We start from the raw sequence: 19,390 nt of genomic DNA, 5'->3' as shown, positions 1-19,390 counted from the left end.
GTCAAAGATGCTTTTAAGTTGTTCTTGCCTTTAAGTAGTTGTAGCCTAAGTATCTGTATATGCGTGGCTTATGTTTCTATTATTTCCTTTCACTGTGCAGTAACAAGAAGTTACTGTTAAGTTGTTTTAAACCAGAAACCTCTATAAATAGGGTTCTCCTTCATTAATAAAGGGATTGATTCATTTAACAAAAAACTCTCTAATTGGTTTACATCATTAAACCTCCCCACTTCAACTACTAGGTAACCAAATCCCACTTGACTAAATGAGAACTCTTCCCATCTCTACTCATTTCCATAAGAAATCTCTCAGGACCTTTTCTAAGACTTCACTAACTGAACCGAGTATCTTAAACAAGGAAAAGAATTAAATCGAAATCCCACTCAAAACGGAATGGATGAGAGTTAGTCTACCCTATTAGAAAAGATTCGAGATTTGGTCTACCCGGGAGTTAAGGATTGTTACGGTACCCACTGAATTAAGCATGTCTGTCTAGGACTAGATCTTGGTATTGGTCCATAACGATCAAAGTCAAATCGTGAACAAGCAAATTTGATGAAGCAACAACTAGAACCATAGAGAAGCGTGTCTGGTACAATTTAAAGAATCCATCCAGCCTTTGAACAGAGAAATCTATCAGGTCTACTAACCCAACCTTTGGACACTCCGACACCGACCCCTCCTATAGGAACTCAAAGGAGACGGACTCTGAACAAATACAGAAGTAGAAATTCTAAGGATACATTTAGTTGGTGATCTGAAAACACAAATTTGAAAATAAAGGATTCAATGAAAAATAGAGTTGTATTCATTGTTTTCAATGTTTTCGAATACTTGTTCGGTAGCAGATTTGAAAATTGAATCTCATTTTATGAAATTGTTCAACACATGTTTAGTAATATCTTGTAAACTAGTGGTAACTACCAACTAAATAATTCGTTCAGTCTAAAATAATATTAATTAATTATTTTACAATATTATATAATTTACATATATTATATTTTACATGTTTTAAATTTAACCAAAAAAATTGAAATGAATTTATAACATGAAATAGTATAACGCCCTGCAATCTTTCTAAAGCGCTAACGCCTTTCCAAGAGATTTGGAAATGAAAATGAAAGAGGAAGGCGTATGAGAGTTGACGGCTTTCGCGCAAGTTGCTTATCAAAGTTTTATCTTCTTCAATGTAATTATGCATTTTTCAGTTTCAAATTCAAAATCTAAAAACACTGAAAACATAAAAATGTTGTTCTCAAAGTTTCCACTATTTGGATCGCATAATCTGAAAAACATAAACAAATTTGCTAAACAAATATTCGCTTGATCCATTTGATTCCGTGAATCTGAAAACAAGAAACATAATCTAGATTGCATACCAAAATTACCAAACAGACCCTAAAAACCTAACTCAACCTACATTTGGTTGCAAAGGTAACTAGGTAGAAGGCCACCATGGTCTAAATCCATTCCCTCTGACTCATTTACCATTTACTATTTACATTGGCTTTTATTAACAACTAGGCCAACCTAAGATGTTTTCCTAAAATCTCTTAGTTTTAACGGTCATGTGCAGGAAAGAGAAAAAAGTTCAAGGAAGTGCTCTTTGAAGGTACTTAAACCACTCCAATGATCAATCCAAAAGGATTTGTTACCATCTCTAATTTTGATACATGAATATGGAAGAAAGAACTCATCAAGCTTGCCACTGAGAACCACTTTATCAAGAGTTAGTGGTTGGCGTCTTTTATTTTGGTTCCTTTGGTTTTTTCTTGGTTTATTGTTAAAAAAGGGGGGAAAAAAAGAAAAGGTTGAAGGGAGGCACCATTTACATGTGGAGAACATTTTGCTCACCTTAGGCATGCCACAGGGCATACACCTCATGTTCCTTTTAGAACATTGACGACGTGTTCACCTCTGAGGCGTGCCACAAGGCTTACACCTCAAGTTCCTTTTACTACGTGATGCCCACAATTATTGGAGACACTGAGAATACACCTCAATCCAAGTAATAAAAATATATGAATAAAGCAAGCAATTGGTTTCACCTTGTTACATCTTCTAGCATGAAAACACGAAGAGGCTTTAATTCTGAAGGCTTCCACTTTAAAAATTCTTGCCGCCAATTATGCAACACATTAACAGGGGTGACTATAAGAGCAGTTCGTAGACCCAAGTCCACACTTCTCATTGCAGTGTATAAGAATGCTATAACCTGAGACCGTAGTTTAATTCAGCAAAAAAAATTAACTAAAGCCATGAAAAACAAGTCAGAATCGACTTAAAACTCAGAATTTCAGGTATAGAAGTAGGCAAAAGGATTGATCACAATATTTCAAAGTATTTATTCCTTCTTTCATTGATCTAGGAACTGTAGTCTGTAGCTGTCACGATATCTCATGAATTTGTTCTATTTCAATGAAAAGTTGTTTCTTGTTAAAAAAAATTATAAGTTATGACTGTAAAGCTTAAACTAATATAATTTCAATGATATGCCTTCCCCATTTTTTCTTGTTTTTTTCAATAAGTGGTTGCATTGAAATATACAAAATTTATAAAAGCTGGCAAGATCAGAAAATTTTAAAAATTACATTTAAAATTTAAAAGTCAGCATAGAAGTTAACCATCTTCGTTGAAGAACATCAAGTCATCCTCAACTTTTCATGAAGAGTATTTATAAAAGAAAATAGACTTGCGATATCAAGAAGACATGATGTTAGGCCCATAATAATGGATGTTTATGTTTTTTAATGAGAAAACCAATTTTCATTAAGAAAAAAATAAAAATATAAAAGAGCAATAAATAAATTTTTTTTTTGAGTCGTAGCTTTGCTCCAGTATACCTGGAGCACCCGTACCTGCCCCAAGGAAAATAAATAAAAAAATATTTTAGAGAAAAAAAAAACGAAAGAAGCAAAGACATATCTACCTAACCATAAAATACTACAAAAAAGAAGGATCCAATTAATATGAATGAGATACCGAGGAAAAGCCTTAAAATCTTTAGAAACCCAAAAGAAGACATTCAACCCAATGTTAAAGGCTAAAGGCTGCCTTGAAGCTTTTCCTCTTAACGAGGCGAGGCGTAAGCCTCAATTTTAACTAAAAAAGTTATACAAATCCTAAATTTGTATGATCAAATATTGCTAAAATCTAAATATAACAGTTATATAAAAGTATTAAAAAAAAAATCAACCCTACCAGTTGCCACTTAAATAAAAGTTCTAAAAGGCATTCTTAACATCACCACTATTATCACTAATAGGATCAATTTATATCTTTGTCTTCAATATTTTGAAAGCTTAGGCAATAAAAATAGTAATGGATTAAATTTTCACGGACTCACAACTCATGTTTTCGTATTCCATACACAAATAAACCTCCATATTTTTTAAGGAGGTAAATTAATATTACTCTTCTAATCATTCACGAGGCGTAAAGACTTTAAGCCTACGTTTTCAGGGAGGCGAAAGCCTCTTCTACGTGAGGCGTAAGCCTATTATAATCCAAAGAAGGCATAAATCATGAGGCTAAAAGTTAGAGTCGTGCCTTGAGTCGAGCCTTAAGGCGTTCAAAAGCTTTTAAAAACATTAACCAACATTTTAAAAAGCTTGAGGTGGCCTCGAGACTTTTTCTTAAGTCTCATGGTGAGACGAGGTGAGGCATAAGCCTTGAAGCAGTATGAGGCGTAAGTTTCATTTTGAATAAAAAAGAGAAATAAAAATCATAAAGATGTAAAATCTTGTATTCCCAGTTTTGTAATATTTATACAACAGCTAAAATGATATCTAAAAAAATTATGGAAATAAAGAAAGAATACTTATAAAATACTAAGAAAAAACCAAAGAAAAATCTGGAGAAAAAAAAGGTTGGAAAAAATACAGGGAAAAAACATCTATTTTTAAAATTAGAAGTTAGAATTTAGAAACAATACTAAACAAAGTTAGAAAACTCGTAAAATAATTTTTGAACAGTATCTGTTCAAAATTGTAAAACCATAAACAGTAGAAAAAATGTTGAGATGGCAGTGGCAGTGGCATGGCATAAAAGACAAGAAAAAATAAGACTGAAAAAGAAAATCAGTTTGGTCTTGCGACCACCGAAAAACAACAGCAACAAAATAAACAAAGAAAAAGAAAGTTGACTCATTAAATCTCACTACTGCCAAAACTACTGCTTGAAATTTTCTAGGTAAATGAAGCTTGAGTGAGGCTCATGCCTCCACCTTCGGAGGTGTAAACCTCTTTTTATGTGGCATAGGCGTAACCTAGAGGCACCCCATGAATCCCTTGCCTCAAGGCTTACACCTCAAACGCATTTAAAAACATTGGTTGGTTGAAGATCAAGACCCTTTAAGCTCTTCTCGGGAACAGCTTTTGGTAATCGAAAAGGCTTCTTACACTGATAATCAAAGCTTTTTTAAATATTTTGAATATTTACCCTAATTCCAACTTTCAATCACTGATAGGTAGGCTTTAATTAAGGGCAACAGATTTTTTGGTTGGTTCTGCATTGTAGCAGTTCTAAGGGTTGAGATCTTTCAAGTCTTCTTGGCTTTAAAAGAGTGCATTAAGGGTTTTCAAAAAGGTTTGTCCGTAGCATGGTGACTCTTTTCTTGGTGGGGGAGGTTTCAGATTCATTATTTCTTCATTCTAGTGGTCAAGACGTTTATATTTGTAAATCATGAAATATATAGCTCCTCAATTTTGTGTTATGCGGTTGTTTTGGTTTCCTCCTCAGCAAACAGTCATTTTGCATTGGCAAGCTTCACTGAAAGTTTTTTAAGCCTCCGTTCTTTTAGCTTTTTGCTATTTCTTTGGTTTTAGATCTCTTCTAGATTGTTGGTTGTGGTTTTGATTATTTGGTCTATTACCTTTGTATTTTGGTTTCTTTGTTTTGTTGTTTTTCTTCTTTTTTCGCTTCCTTTGGGAGCTTTTATCCTTAAACATTTTTCTTCCTTTTTCATATTATCAATGAAAAGTTTGTTTCTTGTTGAAAAATAAAAAATAAAAATAAAAAAACAACATTGGTTGGTTGACCACAAATGTAACAAGTACACAAAGTAAATATAATATTACCTAAATTCTCATTGCAATTTTCAAATACAAATAATTTATATATATTATTATATTATCAGACATTCCAATGCTTACAAATTAGTATTATACGAAGCAACAAATATTTTTTCTTCTCTTCCTAGTACAATTATCAGATAGAGTTCTTTCTTCAATTGTTCCTTCCGAAGATGCCTCCTCTAATTCTTTGGAATCAATTCTTTATCATTTTTTCTATTTGTTAGAAGAGGAAAAAAATTGGATGCATAAACAAGAGCATAATAGAGATTGCTCATTGCAGAACCAAATACCTGGAAAGTTTTACCAAGGCCCATTGTATGAGCAAGAATACATCCAAGGCCTTTATCACCAGACTTCACTTTCCTTATTGATTGAATGATATTTTCCCACATAAATCTTATTCCAGAAACCTGCAGCAGAAGACAATAGTATAAAAATAAATAACAATAGATCAGAAAGGGCTGGTAGTATACAAAAAAAAACTCAAAGTCGTAGAGGACTATTACTAAAGGACGATTTTTAAAAGTTCAAATGAAAGTAGAATAGGACTCTTAAGTGAGGCAGAGTAATCTGGAAAGGTTTTACCAAAATGGGTTTTGTGCGGCCTAGATTAAAAAAAATAAATAGTCCAAATGACAGTTATACGACATCGTCATCTAAGAAGAATAGGGATGATTTCATTTGAGTTAAAAATAAAATGGTTAAAAGAAGGTGACAGTAATTCTGCATTCTTCCACAGGAATATTGTAGCTGGAATAAGGAAATATATTCAAAAAATAATATCTGAGAATGACAAAGGTTCACAGACAGATAGAGGGAAAGGGAAGAGAAGAAAGTCGGTGGGTTGGTTGGGGGGAGGGGGTCTTTGGCTAGAAATGCCCTTTGAAGAAAATGAAGGGCTTGTTTGGCGTGCAATTACTTTCAAATGCTTTACTAGTTTAATTACTAAATAAAATAAATTATTATACTCCCTAAGTATTCATTCCCACCACCAACACCACCAAGAAAAAAGAAACACTCAAAGTATTCAAATTCTAGAAATATTGAAAAAATATTCACGAGCATGTGCAGCTATTTCCAAACCTGATGGGTTTTCAACTTCGACGAAATGCTCGATGGCATTCTAACTGCCTCTTCTCCCTTTTCCCTCACAACGTTCACTATATATCCAGTGGAAACATCACCAAGGACTTCAACACTAGCACCTTCAGATAGGTTTCCACAAAAGCCAGCAGAGCTCATAATTTTAGAATTTGAGGAAAACTGAACTTGTAAAGATTTCAGACGTTCTTGGCGTTCCTTCAGAGGGAAAAATATGAAACGAAAGAAAAGAAAACCATGGTGAATTATTCTAGAAGTTACAAGTTTATATCTTAAAAATTGCTCCAGAGAATTTACCTTTTCTATGGCAATTTTCTTTTTAGTGTCTTCTCCTAGTTCAGCATCATCAAGTATCCTCCGTATCTTTTTCTTACGCTTTCTCTTTGAGCTGATTGGTAAAGTAAAAAAGTATAGTCATATTATAACAGAAAAACAGAGTCCAATTTAGGTTATAATAATAAAAATAACTTTTATATTTTTTTTGTTTAAGGAAACGCAAGTTTTCATTCAAAAAATTTAAAACTACGTAAGAGTAGCAACAAACATTATAATAAATGTTATAAAAGTCTAGCCATTTCCATTGCATCAAAATGTCTAGCAAAAAAGCTTGTTAGTATTAACATGAAATGGATCAAATTGGGGAGATGGGCTAGAGATGTGACCCAACCCGGCTATTATAGGGTTCAATTTGCTTATTCCTCTCTTTTCTTTATAATTTATAGGTTGATAATTAGTGCAACTACTATTCTTATGACTAACTATGGTGCCAGACTGAGACAAAACGACATCTAGAATTTCAATACCTATAGATTCTTTTCCATCTTTGGCTTTTTTTAACAATTTGCTTCGCGGGTTTTCTTGGTTAATTTTTTTTGTTTCTTGATACACGTATTGCCATACAAATTTGAGATCATCCTTGTAAATAGGTTTCTAAAGGAATAGCACAATCCTACCACCAATGCTTTCGTAGCCACATTCAAATTCACCATCAAGGCCTTGAAATCCCCTCTTATAAATCGGATTTGGAAGTTCTGTTGTCCTAAGAAGATCAAAGTTTTTTTGTGGAGTCTTGCTTTCAGAAGCCTCAATACTCATGATAAATTTGAGAAAAAAGTATCCAAATTGGATTCTATCCCCATCGGTATGTCCTCTGTGTCTTAGTAGCAAGGAGACACTCTACCACTTTTTCCTCCATTGCAAATTTGCCTCTATGTGCTGGTCTTTTTTGATGAGGGAATGTGGTCTCTCTGGATGCATTCCCCATTTGATTGATGATTGGCTTCTGGAAGTGGTTCAAGGAGGCCCTTTACAAGGCAAAGCAAATATTTTGTGGAGTTGTGCTAGTAGAGCTTGTCTTTGGAGCATATGGAAAGAAAGAAATCAGAGAACTTTCAACGATAAGTCTACTTCTTTTGTTAATTTTTGTGAATTTTTACAAATTACTATGGCCTCTTGGTGCCTCACTCATAGGAGATTTTTTTTAATTACAGTCATGCGTTACTTTCTCAAAATTGGCAAGCTGTAATTTGTTAGCTTCTTAGAGAAGGACCTCCTCGGCCCTTGCCCATAGGTTGTCTTCTCCTTTTTTGGTTCCTAATACATATCCTGCGTTTCTTATCAAAAAAAAAAAGGCTATGGTTACAAAATACCTTCTTATGGATGGAGGCCCACCAAGAAGTTGTATGTTTAATATTCACAAAAAAAGAATCTAAGGGAGCAACTTTCTACTCAAAAATTATGTCGCTTCTTTCCCTCCAAAGAAGCCATAGAACCTCCCTTGCTGCACAATTCTATAACACGTAAGCTTTACCTTTAAGAGAATTCCCCCCAAAGCCTTCAGTTATAAAATCATCAATAGACTGGGGAAGACAAAAAGAGAAATCCATGAGGGAGGCCACGTAGTGCCAAGCTTTGGCAGCAAAAGGGCAATGTAAGAAACGGTGATCTACATTTTCTGTGTTCTGCCAACATAAGACGCAAGCTATTAGGCACAAAGACCAGTGGGGGAGTTTCTTCTGGATTTTGTCCGCCGTGTTTGTGCCCCAGTAGAAGAGGGTCCATAAGAAAACCTTAACCTTTTTCGGGACTCTGAAATTCCAAATCATGGAAGCAGTCGCGGAATTTAGTTTAGGAGGAGAGGTAACAACCAAGAAAGCCGATTTTGGCAGTAAAAACACCTTTGTTGTCTGCTTTCCACCAGATTCGGTCCCTACCTTAACCGAAAGTAAAATTTTCAAGCCTCTCTGTGAAAATAGCCCATCTATCAAGTTCTCTATCAAACAGATTTCTCCTCAAGCCTAAGTCCCACGTATCAGCCTGTTGATTCCAACAATTCCTGATCGCCTTCCCTTTCTTAGATGATAGCCCCTAGAAATTCGAAAAGAGAGAGACAGAGGAGCTGAATCTGTACAAGTGTCTTCCCAAAATCTCACATTTTCTATCGAGGAAACTTTGTAAAAAGTGAGGGTGTAATACACCGAAAAGGTGCCTTGGATGTCAACCCATGGCCTACCATACACCGAAAAAGTGCCTTGGATGTCAATCCATGGCCTACCCGTAGCAGAGCCTCCAGAAGGAATCGTGGACAAAACAAGATTGTCCTCCGCATAGATGGCAGCAACAACTTTCCTCCATAAGCTGTTTTTCTCCACTACAAATCGCCACAACCATTTCATTAGAAGGGCCTTATTTCTAAGGTTGAGAGAGCCAATGTCGAGACCTCCCTGCTGATGGGGCAAAGCCGCCCATGTCCATTTAACCAAGTTACCAATCCGTCTTTGCTGACCTCCATTCCATATGAAATCCCTCATTAGTTTCTCCATCGAAGAAGTCACTGATTTAGGGGCTTTGAAAATGGAGAAGTGAATAGGGATACTGTTTAAAACTGATTGGGCAAGGGTGAGACGAACACCTTTAGAAAGCATCAAAGATTTCTACTTTTGAAGCCTTTTGTGCCTCTTGTCCACTAAAGGGGCCCATTGTTCTATGCTTACCTCCTAACAAGCTCACTGTTCTATGCTTACCTCCTAACGGGAATCCCAAGTAGGTGAAAGGCAAAGAATCTGTTCTACACCCGAAGGTATAGGCCCATAAATATGCTTCTGTGGAGCTGCAATTGATCCCAATGCAGCAGTTTTGGCAACATTCAAGGAAAGGCCCGACACAGGCAAGAATATTTGGATAAACCCCCACCAGTTTTCCAAAAACTTAGATTCGGAAGGACTAAAGATCAAAACATCATCAGCATACTGTAAGTGTATGATCTCTATAGCAGGAGAACCGATAAAGAAGCCCCTAATAATGTTTCGTTCGTAGCAAAAGTGAATCATTCTACTCAAGACATCCCCCAAAATGGTAAAGAGGAAGGGGGAAAGAGGGTCCCCTCTATCTAAGGCTTCTTTTTGCCCAAATTTTACCTCTAGGACGGCCATTTATCATAATAGAGAAGTTTGTGGACACTAAACAGCCCTGAATCCACGCACCATCTATTACTGAAGCCTTTCGCTTCATAGCAGCAACAAGGAAGGACCAATCTACTTTATCGTAGGTCTTTTCAAAGTCGAGTTTAATCAGAAAGCCCTTCTTATTCTATCTTTTCCAATGGCTCACCGTCTCTGTGGCAATCAAAATAGCATCTAGAATTTGACCCCCCTCTACAAAAGCAGCTTGAGAGTCATGGATGATGTGGGGGATAACTCTTTTAAGTCTGGATGTAAGGACCTTAGCTACTATCTTATAAAGAGAAGTAACCAGGCTAATAGGCCAAAAATCCTTAACCGAAGATGGATGGGACTTTTTTGGGATGAGGCAAATATAGGTCTCATTTGTTCTCTTGTTGATAATCCCTTTCTCAAAAAAGTCTTGGAACACCTTCACCAAGTCGGAGTTGAAAATTTCCCATGCCTTTTTCAAAAGTTCATTACTCATCCCGTCCGGACCGGGGGACTTTAAGGTGCCTAATTCAGCAACTACTTTGCCGATCTCTACTTCGGTAAAGGGAGCTTCTAAATGATTGTTGAGTTCTGTCGGGAGAGGATTCCCGTCCATATTCTCAGGCATAAAACATTGATCCACAGTGGTAGTATAAAGAAGGGAGAAATACCTAAAAAACTCTGCCTCTATGATGTAGCTGTTAAAAGGGTTATTTAGTTAGTTCTTATTATTAGACAGGTTAGGTAGTTAGCCTCCAACGGATTAATTTCTTTTATCTGGTGTACTAAGGCTCCAACCTATAAATAGGAGTTCTTTTGTTATTTAGAGGCAGACTTCAATTTTGATAACATTCTCTCTCAATTAGTTTACACCAAATTGGTATCAGAGCATCAAGATTTTTGGGCTCGATTAGGAAATGGTCGATAAGAAGATGATTCCAACGGTTGGGGATTCTTCTACAATCGGCAAAGAGACGGAAGACAACTCCGTCCTCTCTCCACGAACCACGACCACCCGTTTGGTGATGGTTGAAGGGGCAGTCGAAAGCCTCCAAAGGAATGTGGTTGAGATTCGTCAGATTTTGTTTTCAATAGTGGATAAGCTAGATTCTCTTCAACTTAACCAAGATTGTCCAAGAAGTGATTCTGCAAGAGAGGGCCACGGAAAAGGAATAAAGATTGGTGCAGAAGAAAGGCAACCAGCTCCAAGAATACATCAAGAACCCCTCCCTCTTCAAGAACCCCTCCCTTTCCCTCGGGGCAATCGGCAACAAACTGATCCCGCACCTGATCTTCCGCGAAACAACATTGGTATGTTCGAAGATCCTTTCCCAGCCCCGTTTCACTATCAAGAACCAGGTAGGTTTGGCAACCATCAGCGCCGAAACATGATCAACCGGCGACGGGCTGTTCAAATGGATTCGTCCAGTGAAGATGAGGAGTATCTGGAACGGGACATGGACCGCAGGGGCACCCGACGACATAATCCAAGGTATCATGAACCTAACGAATACAAAATGAAAGTGGATCTGCCAACTTTTGATGGCAAGCTTGACATCGAAGGTTTTCTTGAATGGGTCAAGAATGTGGAGAGCTTCTTTGGATATATGAATACACCTGCCCATAAGAAAGTGGATCTTGTAGCTTTAAAACTCAAAGGTGGGGCTTCCGCTTGGTGGGAGCAATTGGAAACAAATCGCCAAAGGTTTGGTAAGCTACCCATCCGTACTTGGGAAAAAATGAGGAAACTAATGCGTGCTCGTTTTCTTCCTATTAACTATGAGCAGGTTCTTTACAACCAATACCAAAATTGTAGACAAGGGAGCCGCACCATTGCCGACTACACCGAGGAGTTCTACAGATTGGGAGCCAGAACAAACTTGGGAGAAAATGACCAATATCAAGTTGCTCGATTTGTGGGAGGTCTTCGGACAGACATTAAGGAATGCATTCAAGTTCAACCTATCGGATTCTTGGATGAAGCCATTGCCACAGCTATCACAATCGAAGAGCAACTAGGCAATCGCTTTAAATATCAGTACCAAAGACATTCTACCGATGCTGGTACTGTGGGTATCAAGAAAGGAACGCCATCTACAGACAAAAGTCCAGGTCAAGGCGCACCCTCTAGTTCTAAAGGTAAGAGTTCTGATGAAACAAAAGGGGGGATCCCACCAAGAAAATCCACAATACTTATGCCCGACCAACAATGGGAAAATGTTTTCGATGTGGCCAAGTGGGTCATCTATCGAATGAATGCCCACAAAGAAAGGCTCTCCATCTTATGGAGGAGGACAATGATATTATGCCCGAAGTCGATGAAGACATCGATGAAAATAGATTACTTCTTGGTCCAAATGAAGGGGAACAACTCTCTTGCATTCTTGAGAGGATCCTGCTCACTCCCAAGACTGAATGTTTTCCCCAACGCCACGCATTATTTCGGACACGCTGCACTGTCAATGGTAAGGTTTGTAATGTTATTATTGATAGCGGAAGCACCGAAAATGTGGTGTCTACCAAATTAGTAACAACCTTAAATCTTAAGACTTCTCCCCATCCTAACCCATACAAAATAAGTTAGATCAAGAAAGGGGGAGAAGCCCCTGTTACAAGCATCTGCACCATCCCTTTGTCCATCGGAAACAACTACAAGGACCAAATCATTTGTGACGTTATCGATATGGACGTTTGTCACATCCTTCTTGGCCGACCATGGCAATATGACATCCAAGCAATCCATAAGGGACGAGAGAATACATATGAGTTTTCTTGGATGGGCAAAACAGTTGTGCTCCTCCCCCTAATAGGTCCTATCTCGTCCAAACCTAAGGAAAAAGGACAGCTCTTCTTTTTTACTAAAGGAAAAAATCTCATGATGAACAAGGATGGACCAATCCTTGGCCTTGTCATAAAAGAGTTTGATTCTCCACATATTCAACCGACCAACGCCACACCATCTCTAGTCCTCGACCTTCTGTCCCAATTCCCAACACTTACTACACCACCTACCACCCTACCACCCCTACGAAATATACAACACCACATTGACCTTTTACCAGGAGCTACCCTTCCAAACTTACCCCACTATCGTATGAGTCCAAACGAATACAAAATTTTACATGACCAAATACAAGAATTACTAGACAAAGGACATATTCAACCTAGCCTAAGTCCATGTGCCATTCCCGCTCTCCTCACAACCAAGAAAGATGGGTCGTGGAGGATGTGTGTGGATAGTCGTGCTATTAATAAGATCACAATTAAGTACAGATTTCCGATTCCACGCATCAATGACCTATTTGATCAACTTGGGGCTGCAACTATCTTTTCCAAAATTGATCTTCAGAGTGGTTATCATCAAATCCGGATAAGACCGGGTGATGAATGGAAAACAGCCTTCAAGACAAACGAAGGATTATTCAAATGGCTTGTCATGCCTTTCGGTCTTTCAAACTCGCCAAGCACCTTTATGCGGCTCATGAACCAGGTATTTCTTCCATTCTTAAACAAATTTGTGGTTGTGTATTTCGACGACATACTAATATATAGCAAAACTAGGGAAGAACATGTCCAGCACCTTAGTTTAATATTTTCCACTCTCAATGATAATAAACTCATCATCAACCTAAAGAAGTGTCTATTCTTTGCTTCAGAGATATCCTTCTTAGGATTCATCATAGGGGAAAACACGATCACAATGGACCCGCATAAGATTAAAGCCATATCTGAATGGAAAGAACCTACTACAGTGAAAGGAATCCAATGCTTCCTAGGGCTAGCCTCTTTTTATAGAAAGTTTATACACAACTTTAGTACACTGGTAGCACCCCTAACCGACTGTCTAAAAAAGGGGAAATTCTTCTGGGGCATAAAACAAGCAGAGAGCTTCAAAACTATAAAATTAAAACTCACAGAACAACCTGTACTCTCCCTGACTTTTCCCAGCTTTTTGAGGTAGGTGTAGATGCCTCCGGTACCGGGATAGGAGCAGTTTTGTCCCAAAACAATCATCCTATAGAGTATTTTAGCGAAAAACTTAGCCCCTCCCGCCAAAATAGGAGCACATACGAACAGGAGCTCTATGCTCTTGTTAGGGCACTTAAACAGTGGGAACACTACCTCCTAAGTCAGGAATTTATCCTTTTTACTGACCATTTTTCACTTAAATTCCTACATACCCAGAAAAACATTAGCCGCATGCACGCAAGATGGTTGTCTTTCCTCCAACGATTCGACTTTGTCATCAAACATAAATCTGGGGCCACTAATAAGGCCGCCGATGCCCTTAGTAGAAAAGGAACCTTGCTCACCATCCTCAATAGTGAAATCACAGCGTTTACATCCCTCCCAACCACCTATGAAACAGACCAGGATTTTAAGGACATTTGGCTAGACTGCACTAACAACCGAAACCAAAAAGACTTTCACTTATTAGACGGTTATCTTTTCAAAGGTGATCAACTTTGTATCCCCCACGCATCTCTTAGGGAGGCCCTTATTAAAGAACTACATGCAGGCGGCTTAGCTGGTCACTTTGGCCGTGATAAAACTTACAACTTAGTAGCCTCTCGATATTTTTGGCCACAAATCGGTAAAGATGTAGTCAACTATGTTTCGAGGTGTTACATTTGTCAAACAAACAAAGGTACTTCAACAAACACAGGACTTTATTCCCCCCTTCCTATTCCAAAATCCATTTGGGAGGACCTCTCCATGGATTTTGTCCTCGGATTACCAATAACGCCTAGAGGGTTTGATTCGGTTATGGTTGTGGTAGATTGTTTTAGCAAGATGGCCCATTTTTTAGCATGCAAAAAGAGTTCTGATGCTGTTTACATTGCTAACCTTTTTTTTCGAGAAATAGTCAGGCTTCATGGAATCCCAAAGACAATCGTCTCTGATCGTGATGTCAAATTTCTGAGCCACTTCTGGAAAACGTTGTGGCGTAAGTTTGACACATCACTCAAATACAGTACCACCAGCCATCCCCAAACAAACGGACAAATAGAGGTGACCAATCACACGTTAGGCAACCTAATCTGATGCCTTTCCAGTGAGCGACCAAAACAATGGGATCTAAGCCTAGCACAGGCAGAGTTCGCTTTCAATCACATGTGCAATCGCACCTCAGGGAAGTCCCCATTTGAGATCGTTTACACTAGGCTACCCCGTCTCACGGTTGATCTTATTAATATCCCATCTTATGTTGATGTTAACCTAGAGGCAGAACACATGGCAGACCGGATTGCACAATTACATCAGGATGTCCGTGACCATACGGAGGCTGCTAATGCAAAATACAAGGCGAGTGCAGACACAAAGCGGCAACAACACACCTTTAAGAAAGGAGATTTAGTCATGATATACTTAAGAAAAGGCTGCTTCCCAGCTGGAAAACACAGCAAGCTGAACAAGAAGAAAATTGGGCCCTTCCCAATCGTCCAACAGTGTGGACCAAATGCGTTCAAACTACAACTACCGCCTGAATACTCTATCAACTCTGTCTTTAATGTTGCTGATTTATCACATTATGTTGCACCAGACAGTTTTTTGTTAGCCCCATAAAACTCGAGGTCGAGTTTTTCTTAAGAAGGGGGCAATCTGATGTAGCTGTTAAAAGGGTTATTTAGTTAGTTCTTATTATTAGACACGTTAGGTAGTTAGCCTCCAACGGATTAATTTCTTTTATCTGGTGTACTAAGGCTCCTACCTATAAATAGGAGTTCTTTTGTTCTCTAGAGGCAGACTTCAATTTTGATAACATTCTCTCTCAATTGGTTTACACCACTCTATGTCCTCCCCCTTGGTAAGCAAATTGCCCTGTTCATCTTCCAGGTCAGTCATCAAAGAGCGACCCTTTCTAAGGGAGGACCATCTGTGGAAAAAATTGGAATTTTCATCACCCTCTTGGAGCCACTTCAATTTACCTTTTTGCATCCACATTCGCTGTTCATTCATTATGGTTTCGGTCGACCTCTCTTTCATGTCATGTCTGCTTGCTAGATCTTCTGGAGTGAGGGACTCAGTTCTTCCTTTTTGTCCAGCTCTTCAGTTGCTTTTTGGAGGTCCATTTTCTTCTGATTTATGTTTGGAGAACCCTTGACTCGATTCTTTCTTATGTTTGTATTTTTTACAAGTTAGATGTACATGTCCATCCATGGTCTATCCAGGCACTGCCATTAGTGATGACAAGGTCAAACCAGCTAGTTTTTCCTAAATCATCGATAGTGCAACAGAAGCTAGTTGAGTGGTGATAACATTGTAGGACCAAGCAACAAAGCCAAGTGCTTGAGAGACGAGGACATGCCTGTTTCCTCTATTTTCCACAAAGATAGTCTGAAATGAGGGGTTAGACTTCTAGATACGAGAGAGAGATAAGCCCCCAAGGGACAGTCCAGTTGGCAAAGGATTGGGGTCTCTGGGTCATACTTGCTTAGAGGTCTCAAGTTCAAATCTCCTGGTGAGCTTAATACCAGAAACCCTTGATGTCTCTCGGGTCTGGGCCTTGGGGTTGTCGTGGGTGTCCCTAGGTATATGGGAGCAAAGCTCCAAGTCCCAATTATCAAAAAAAAAAAAAACAGAGAGAGATATGAGAGAGAGAAAATTTTGAGGAGACACATGAAGAACACCAAAACTGACAAAAGTTAACGTGCATGAAGAGAGAGAAGCAAGAGAGAAGCTAGGTCTTGCTTGGCTGTCAAAGAATCTTAGTTCAAAATTCAAATTTCCATGATATAAGTAATTTCACTTGAATTGTGAGGTTTCATACGAGAAAAAAAGAAAAAGGAAAAAATCTTAAATGGAAAGCATTAAATAGAGGCAATAGGATCTTACAATTGAGGGATTTGAATAGAGAGACAAATGGGGGTGAATGGGTAACCAATTGCATAATAAGGACCATAAAATTTTGAGGGTGCCATTCAACAAACACATAGAGGACAAAGAGGAAATGAGTGGGGCAATAAAGTAGGTGAAGTGGTAGGATTTTCCGAGTTGTTCCAACCACGACTGCCAAGGCTCAATCCAATTAAGTCTGTGGCATCTACTGGTTTCATATGGTGCGTTTTAAAATTGCAAGCTTCTCAGGAAAAGTCTAGCTTTGATGAAAAAATTTCCAAGTAGTCTTGCAAAGAGAGGACTCCCTACTTGAAGGTCTGCCTCTTTTGGTGTTTCATTGCTATAGCTCCTAGGTGGTGTTTGCATTGGCCCATAGTTTTTTCCTTTTCAAAATGGATAATTATGCAGTTTCTTTTATTTTTTTACTCCAGTTGAGGGGTTTGGGGTATTTATTCCATCTTTTTTGGAGTTTTTTTAGGCCGATGGTTTATTCTCCTCTAAGGATTTATTTGTAACTTCCATAACCTCAATGAAAAGTTTTGTTTACTTGTCAATAAATAAAAAGAAATAATGATAATAAGGGTTGCAAGTTACCTTATGGTTACATTTATATCTGCATTTGGGTTGTCTGAATCGCTATCGGAGCTGGAACCTGTCAAATCTCCAGATCCTAAGGCCTCCTCCAACTGCATAGTCAAGCGTTCCAAGAGACTTGGGCAACAACAACAGCAGTGCCAGCCAGAAGACTGGGCCTTGATCAAGCACTCGACACCAAGGTTCCTCCTAATGCAACTGATGCAAAATAGAGTTTTGCATGATTTACAACTAACTAAATCAGCATTTCGTCCACACCATCCACAATAGCATTCAGAGCAATCAGGTTCCTGCAACCATTCCAACATGAAAGCCAAAAACTTTTAGAAAAGCCTTTTTATGTTCAAATGATAGGATGTGAAAAATAAAAGACAACAATAGAATAATAAGATCATCACTTTTACTTGCATTCCATGTTGGATAAGTTAAAACGTGATGTATGAAAAAACAATACATGGTCAGGAAGAAAGCATTCTCCCACATCAAAGCCAAGCAGGACCACTAACACTCCATGGCATTAATCAAGAAAAGAGAATAATTGCCAAAAACACTTGGACAAAGAACTCCAAGAGGAGCTGCTAATAAAAGGTTGAAAGCTCTTTGAGGATATTCAGTTCCAACTCTTTATTCAATATTCAAAGTTTGGCTAGAGGGAAAAGGGATAATGTTTTAGGGAACAAAAAAACAAGAAGATTGAAAGGTTGTTTGGGATAGAGTTTTCTATTTTATTTTGGTCAAAGAATGTATATATTCATATTTTGTTACTACGTCTGCCATTCTGTAGTCAAAATACATAAATATTTTTCAATTTTTTATTTTCTTCTTCGTTAAGGAATTTCTCATCATCTTCTGATTTTTCCAATAATAACATATTCGACACATTCTACAAGAGAAAAAGGATGCTGTATCTCTAAAAGAGATGACAGAGAAACTCAGGAACAACGGTGGAATTCAACCTTCCACAGCTTAGCTAAAAAAGAAACATTGCATGAGAGAAGAAAAAAGGGAGTTGAAAAGGGAAATCAATTACCAATAAATGTAGTATATTATTTCGTTTTTTTAACATAAGAAATCAGTAGTGAATACATTTACCGTTAACATTGAACAGAGTACGATATTTTTTTTTTACCAATAACATTAAATCATATATGATATGATGAACAATGTCATAATGCAGCCAGAAGCTTATGCATAACCAAAGCACAAATTTCAGTAAGGTCGACAGGTGAATTTTTTCTATACCTTTACATTCTTCTTGTCATCCATCAAACATTTGCAATCTGCACAAACAATTACTTTTAGAAAGGGATGTGCATATGCTTTAATAACCACTTGATCACAAGCAGTACAGCGGATCTTCTTGTTCAGACTCTCTGGTGGAAGAGAATCAGCACCATGGTCATTTTGTTTCATGTTGCATACGTTGTCCAACTTCGTCAGATTGGAAGTAGAATGCTCCTTTACCAGGGAACTTTCATCGTTATGTACACTGATGGTTCGACTCCTTTTAGTTTGAACATTCAATTCTCTCGTATCAATTAAACGCTTTGAACCTAAAGGCTCCACAAAATCAGATAAAGCTGAAGGAAGCACAGAAGCGGTATTCTCCATAGACCTTGCCATGTCATTATCACTTGAAGCATCAGAACCATTGGGTATGTCGATCTTCAGATTATGGCAACCATCTCCATTTTCATCATCAGAGACCCCCTTTTGACGTCCATCAGTTTTCTCATCTGAAACAGGGTTCAAACAGTCAACAAGAGAAACAAGCTGCTCTTCATCTCTTTGTATCACTTTTTCAACAGGGGAAACATCTTTTTGCAAGACCTCCTAAATCAGACAAACAAAGAGTCAAGAATACAGAAAAATCCAAACCACTTGAATAACACGAGAAACTAAGGTACATAGCCTCTGGAGAACCATTAATCCTAGCACCATGTGTAGTCCTCATCTCTCACATTGGAGATACAAAAAAACATTGGTGAAACTACAATTTCACGGTCTAAAGCCAAGAGATTTCATTTAGTTTTCCCTAGCCCTGACTTGTTAGCACCATTTTTGGTTACATTCTCAATCATTTGCCCTACACCCACGAATGCCATGTCTCTACGCAGGTCAAAAATTTTGAAAAACTTTACAGGTATTCAATCTCAGTAGTCCAAGAATTCCAAAAGGTGTTCCTAAGAGAAGTAGAATAAGAGATGAAGAGAGGGCAAGGGAGGAAGCAGAAGAACGAAGAATAATGTTCCTGAGAGAATTAAGAACTTTGGACCTCCCTTCTCATAAATCATAATTGAATCTGAAAGGTTGAAGTGTATTTTATTCTGTTGGTCATGAAACTGGAAC

General features: G+C 38.0%; 1 protein-coding gene across 2 annotated transcripts in view; it reads right to left on the bottom strand.

The window, feature by feature from the left end:
- Positions 1 to 19,390, bottom strand: part of ATRX (P-loop containing nucleoside triphosphate hydrolases superfamily protein) — a 53,825-nt gene that overhangs the window by 22,700 nt on the left and 11,735 nt on the right. For both annotated transcript variants that reach the window (XM_088127863.1, XM_088127864.1), the window contains 6 exons: positions 18,284 to 18,874; positions 17,042 to 17,331; positions 6,474 to 6,564; positions 6,159 to 6,374; positions 5,366 to 5,485; positions 2,049 to 2,215 (listed from right to left, as the gene is read on the bottom strand). In XM_088127863.1, coding sequence (XP_087983989.1) covers positions 2,049 to 2,215; positions 5,366 to 5,485; positions 6,159 to 6,374; positions 6,474 to 6,564; positions 17,042 to 17,331; positions 18,284 to 18,874 — 1,475 coding nt within the window. The remainder of the gene's footprint in view (positions 1 to 2,048; positions 2,216 to 5,365; positions 5,486 to 6,158; positions 6,375 to 6,473; positions 6,565 to 17,041; positions 17,332 to 18,283; positions 18,875 to 19,390) is intronic.

Source organism: Momordica charantia (assembly GCF_013281855.1).
Source record: "Momordica charantia cultivar OHB3-1 chromosome 8 unlocalized genomic scaffold, Mcharantia_2.0 BLBB01000008.1, whole genome shotgun sequence".
Taxonomy (NCBI): Eukaryota; Viridiplantae; Streptophyta; class Magnoliopsida; order Cucurbitales; family Cucurbitaceae; genus Momordica; species Momordica charantia.
Note: the sequence above shows the minus strand (reverse complement) of the source record. Positions and strands in the feature narration are given on the sequence as shown.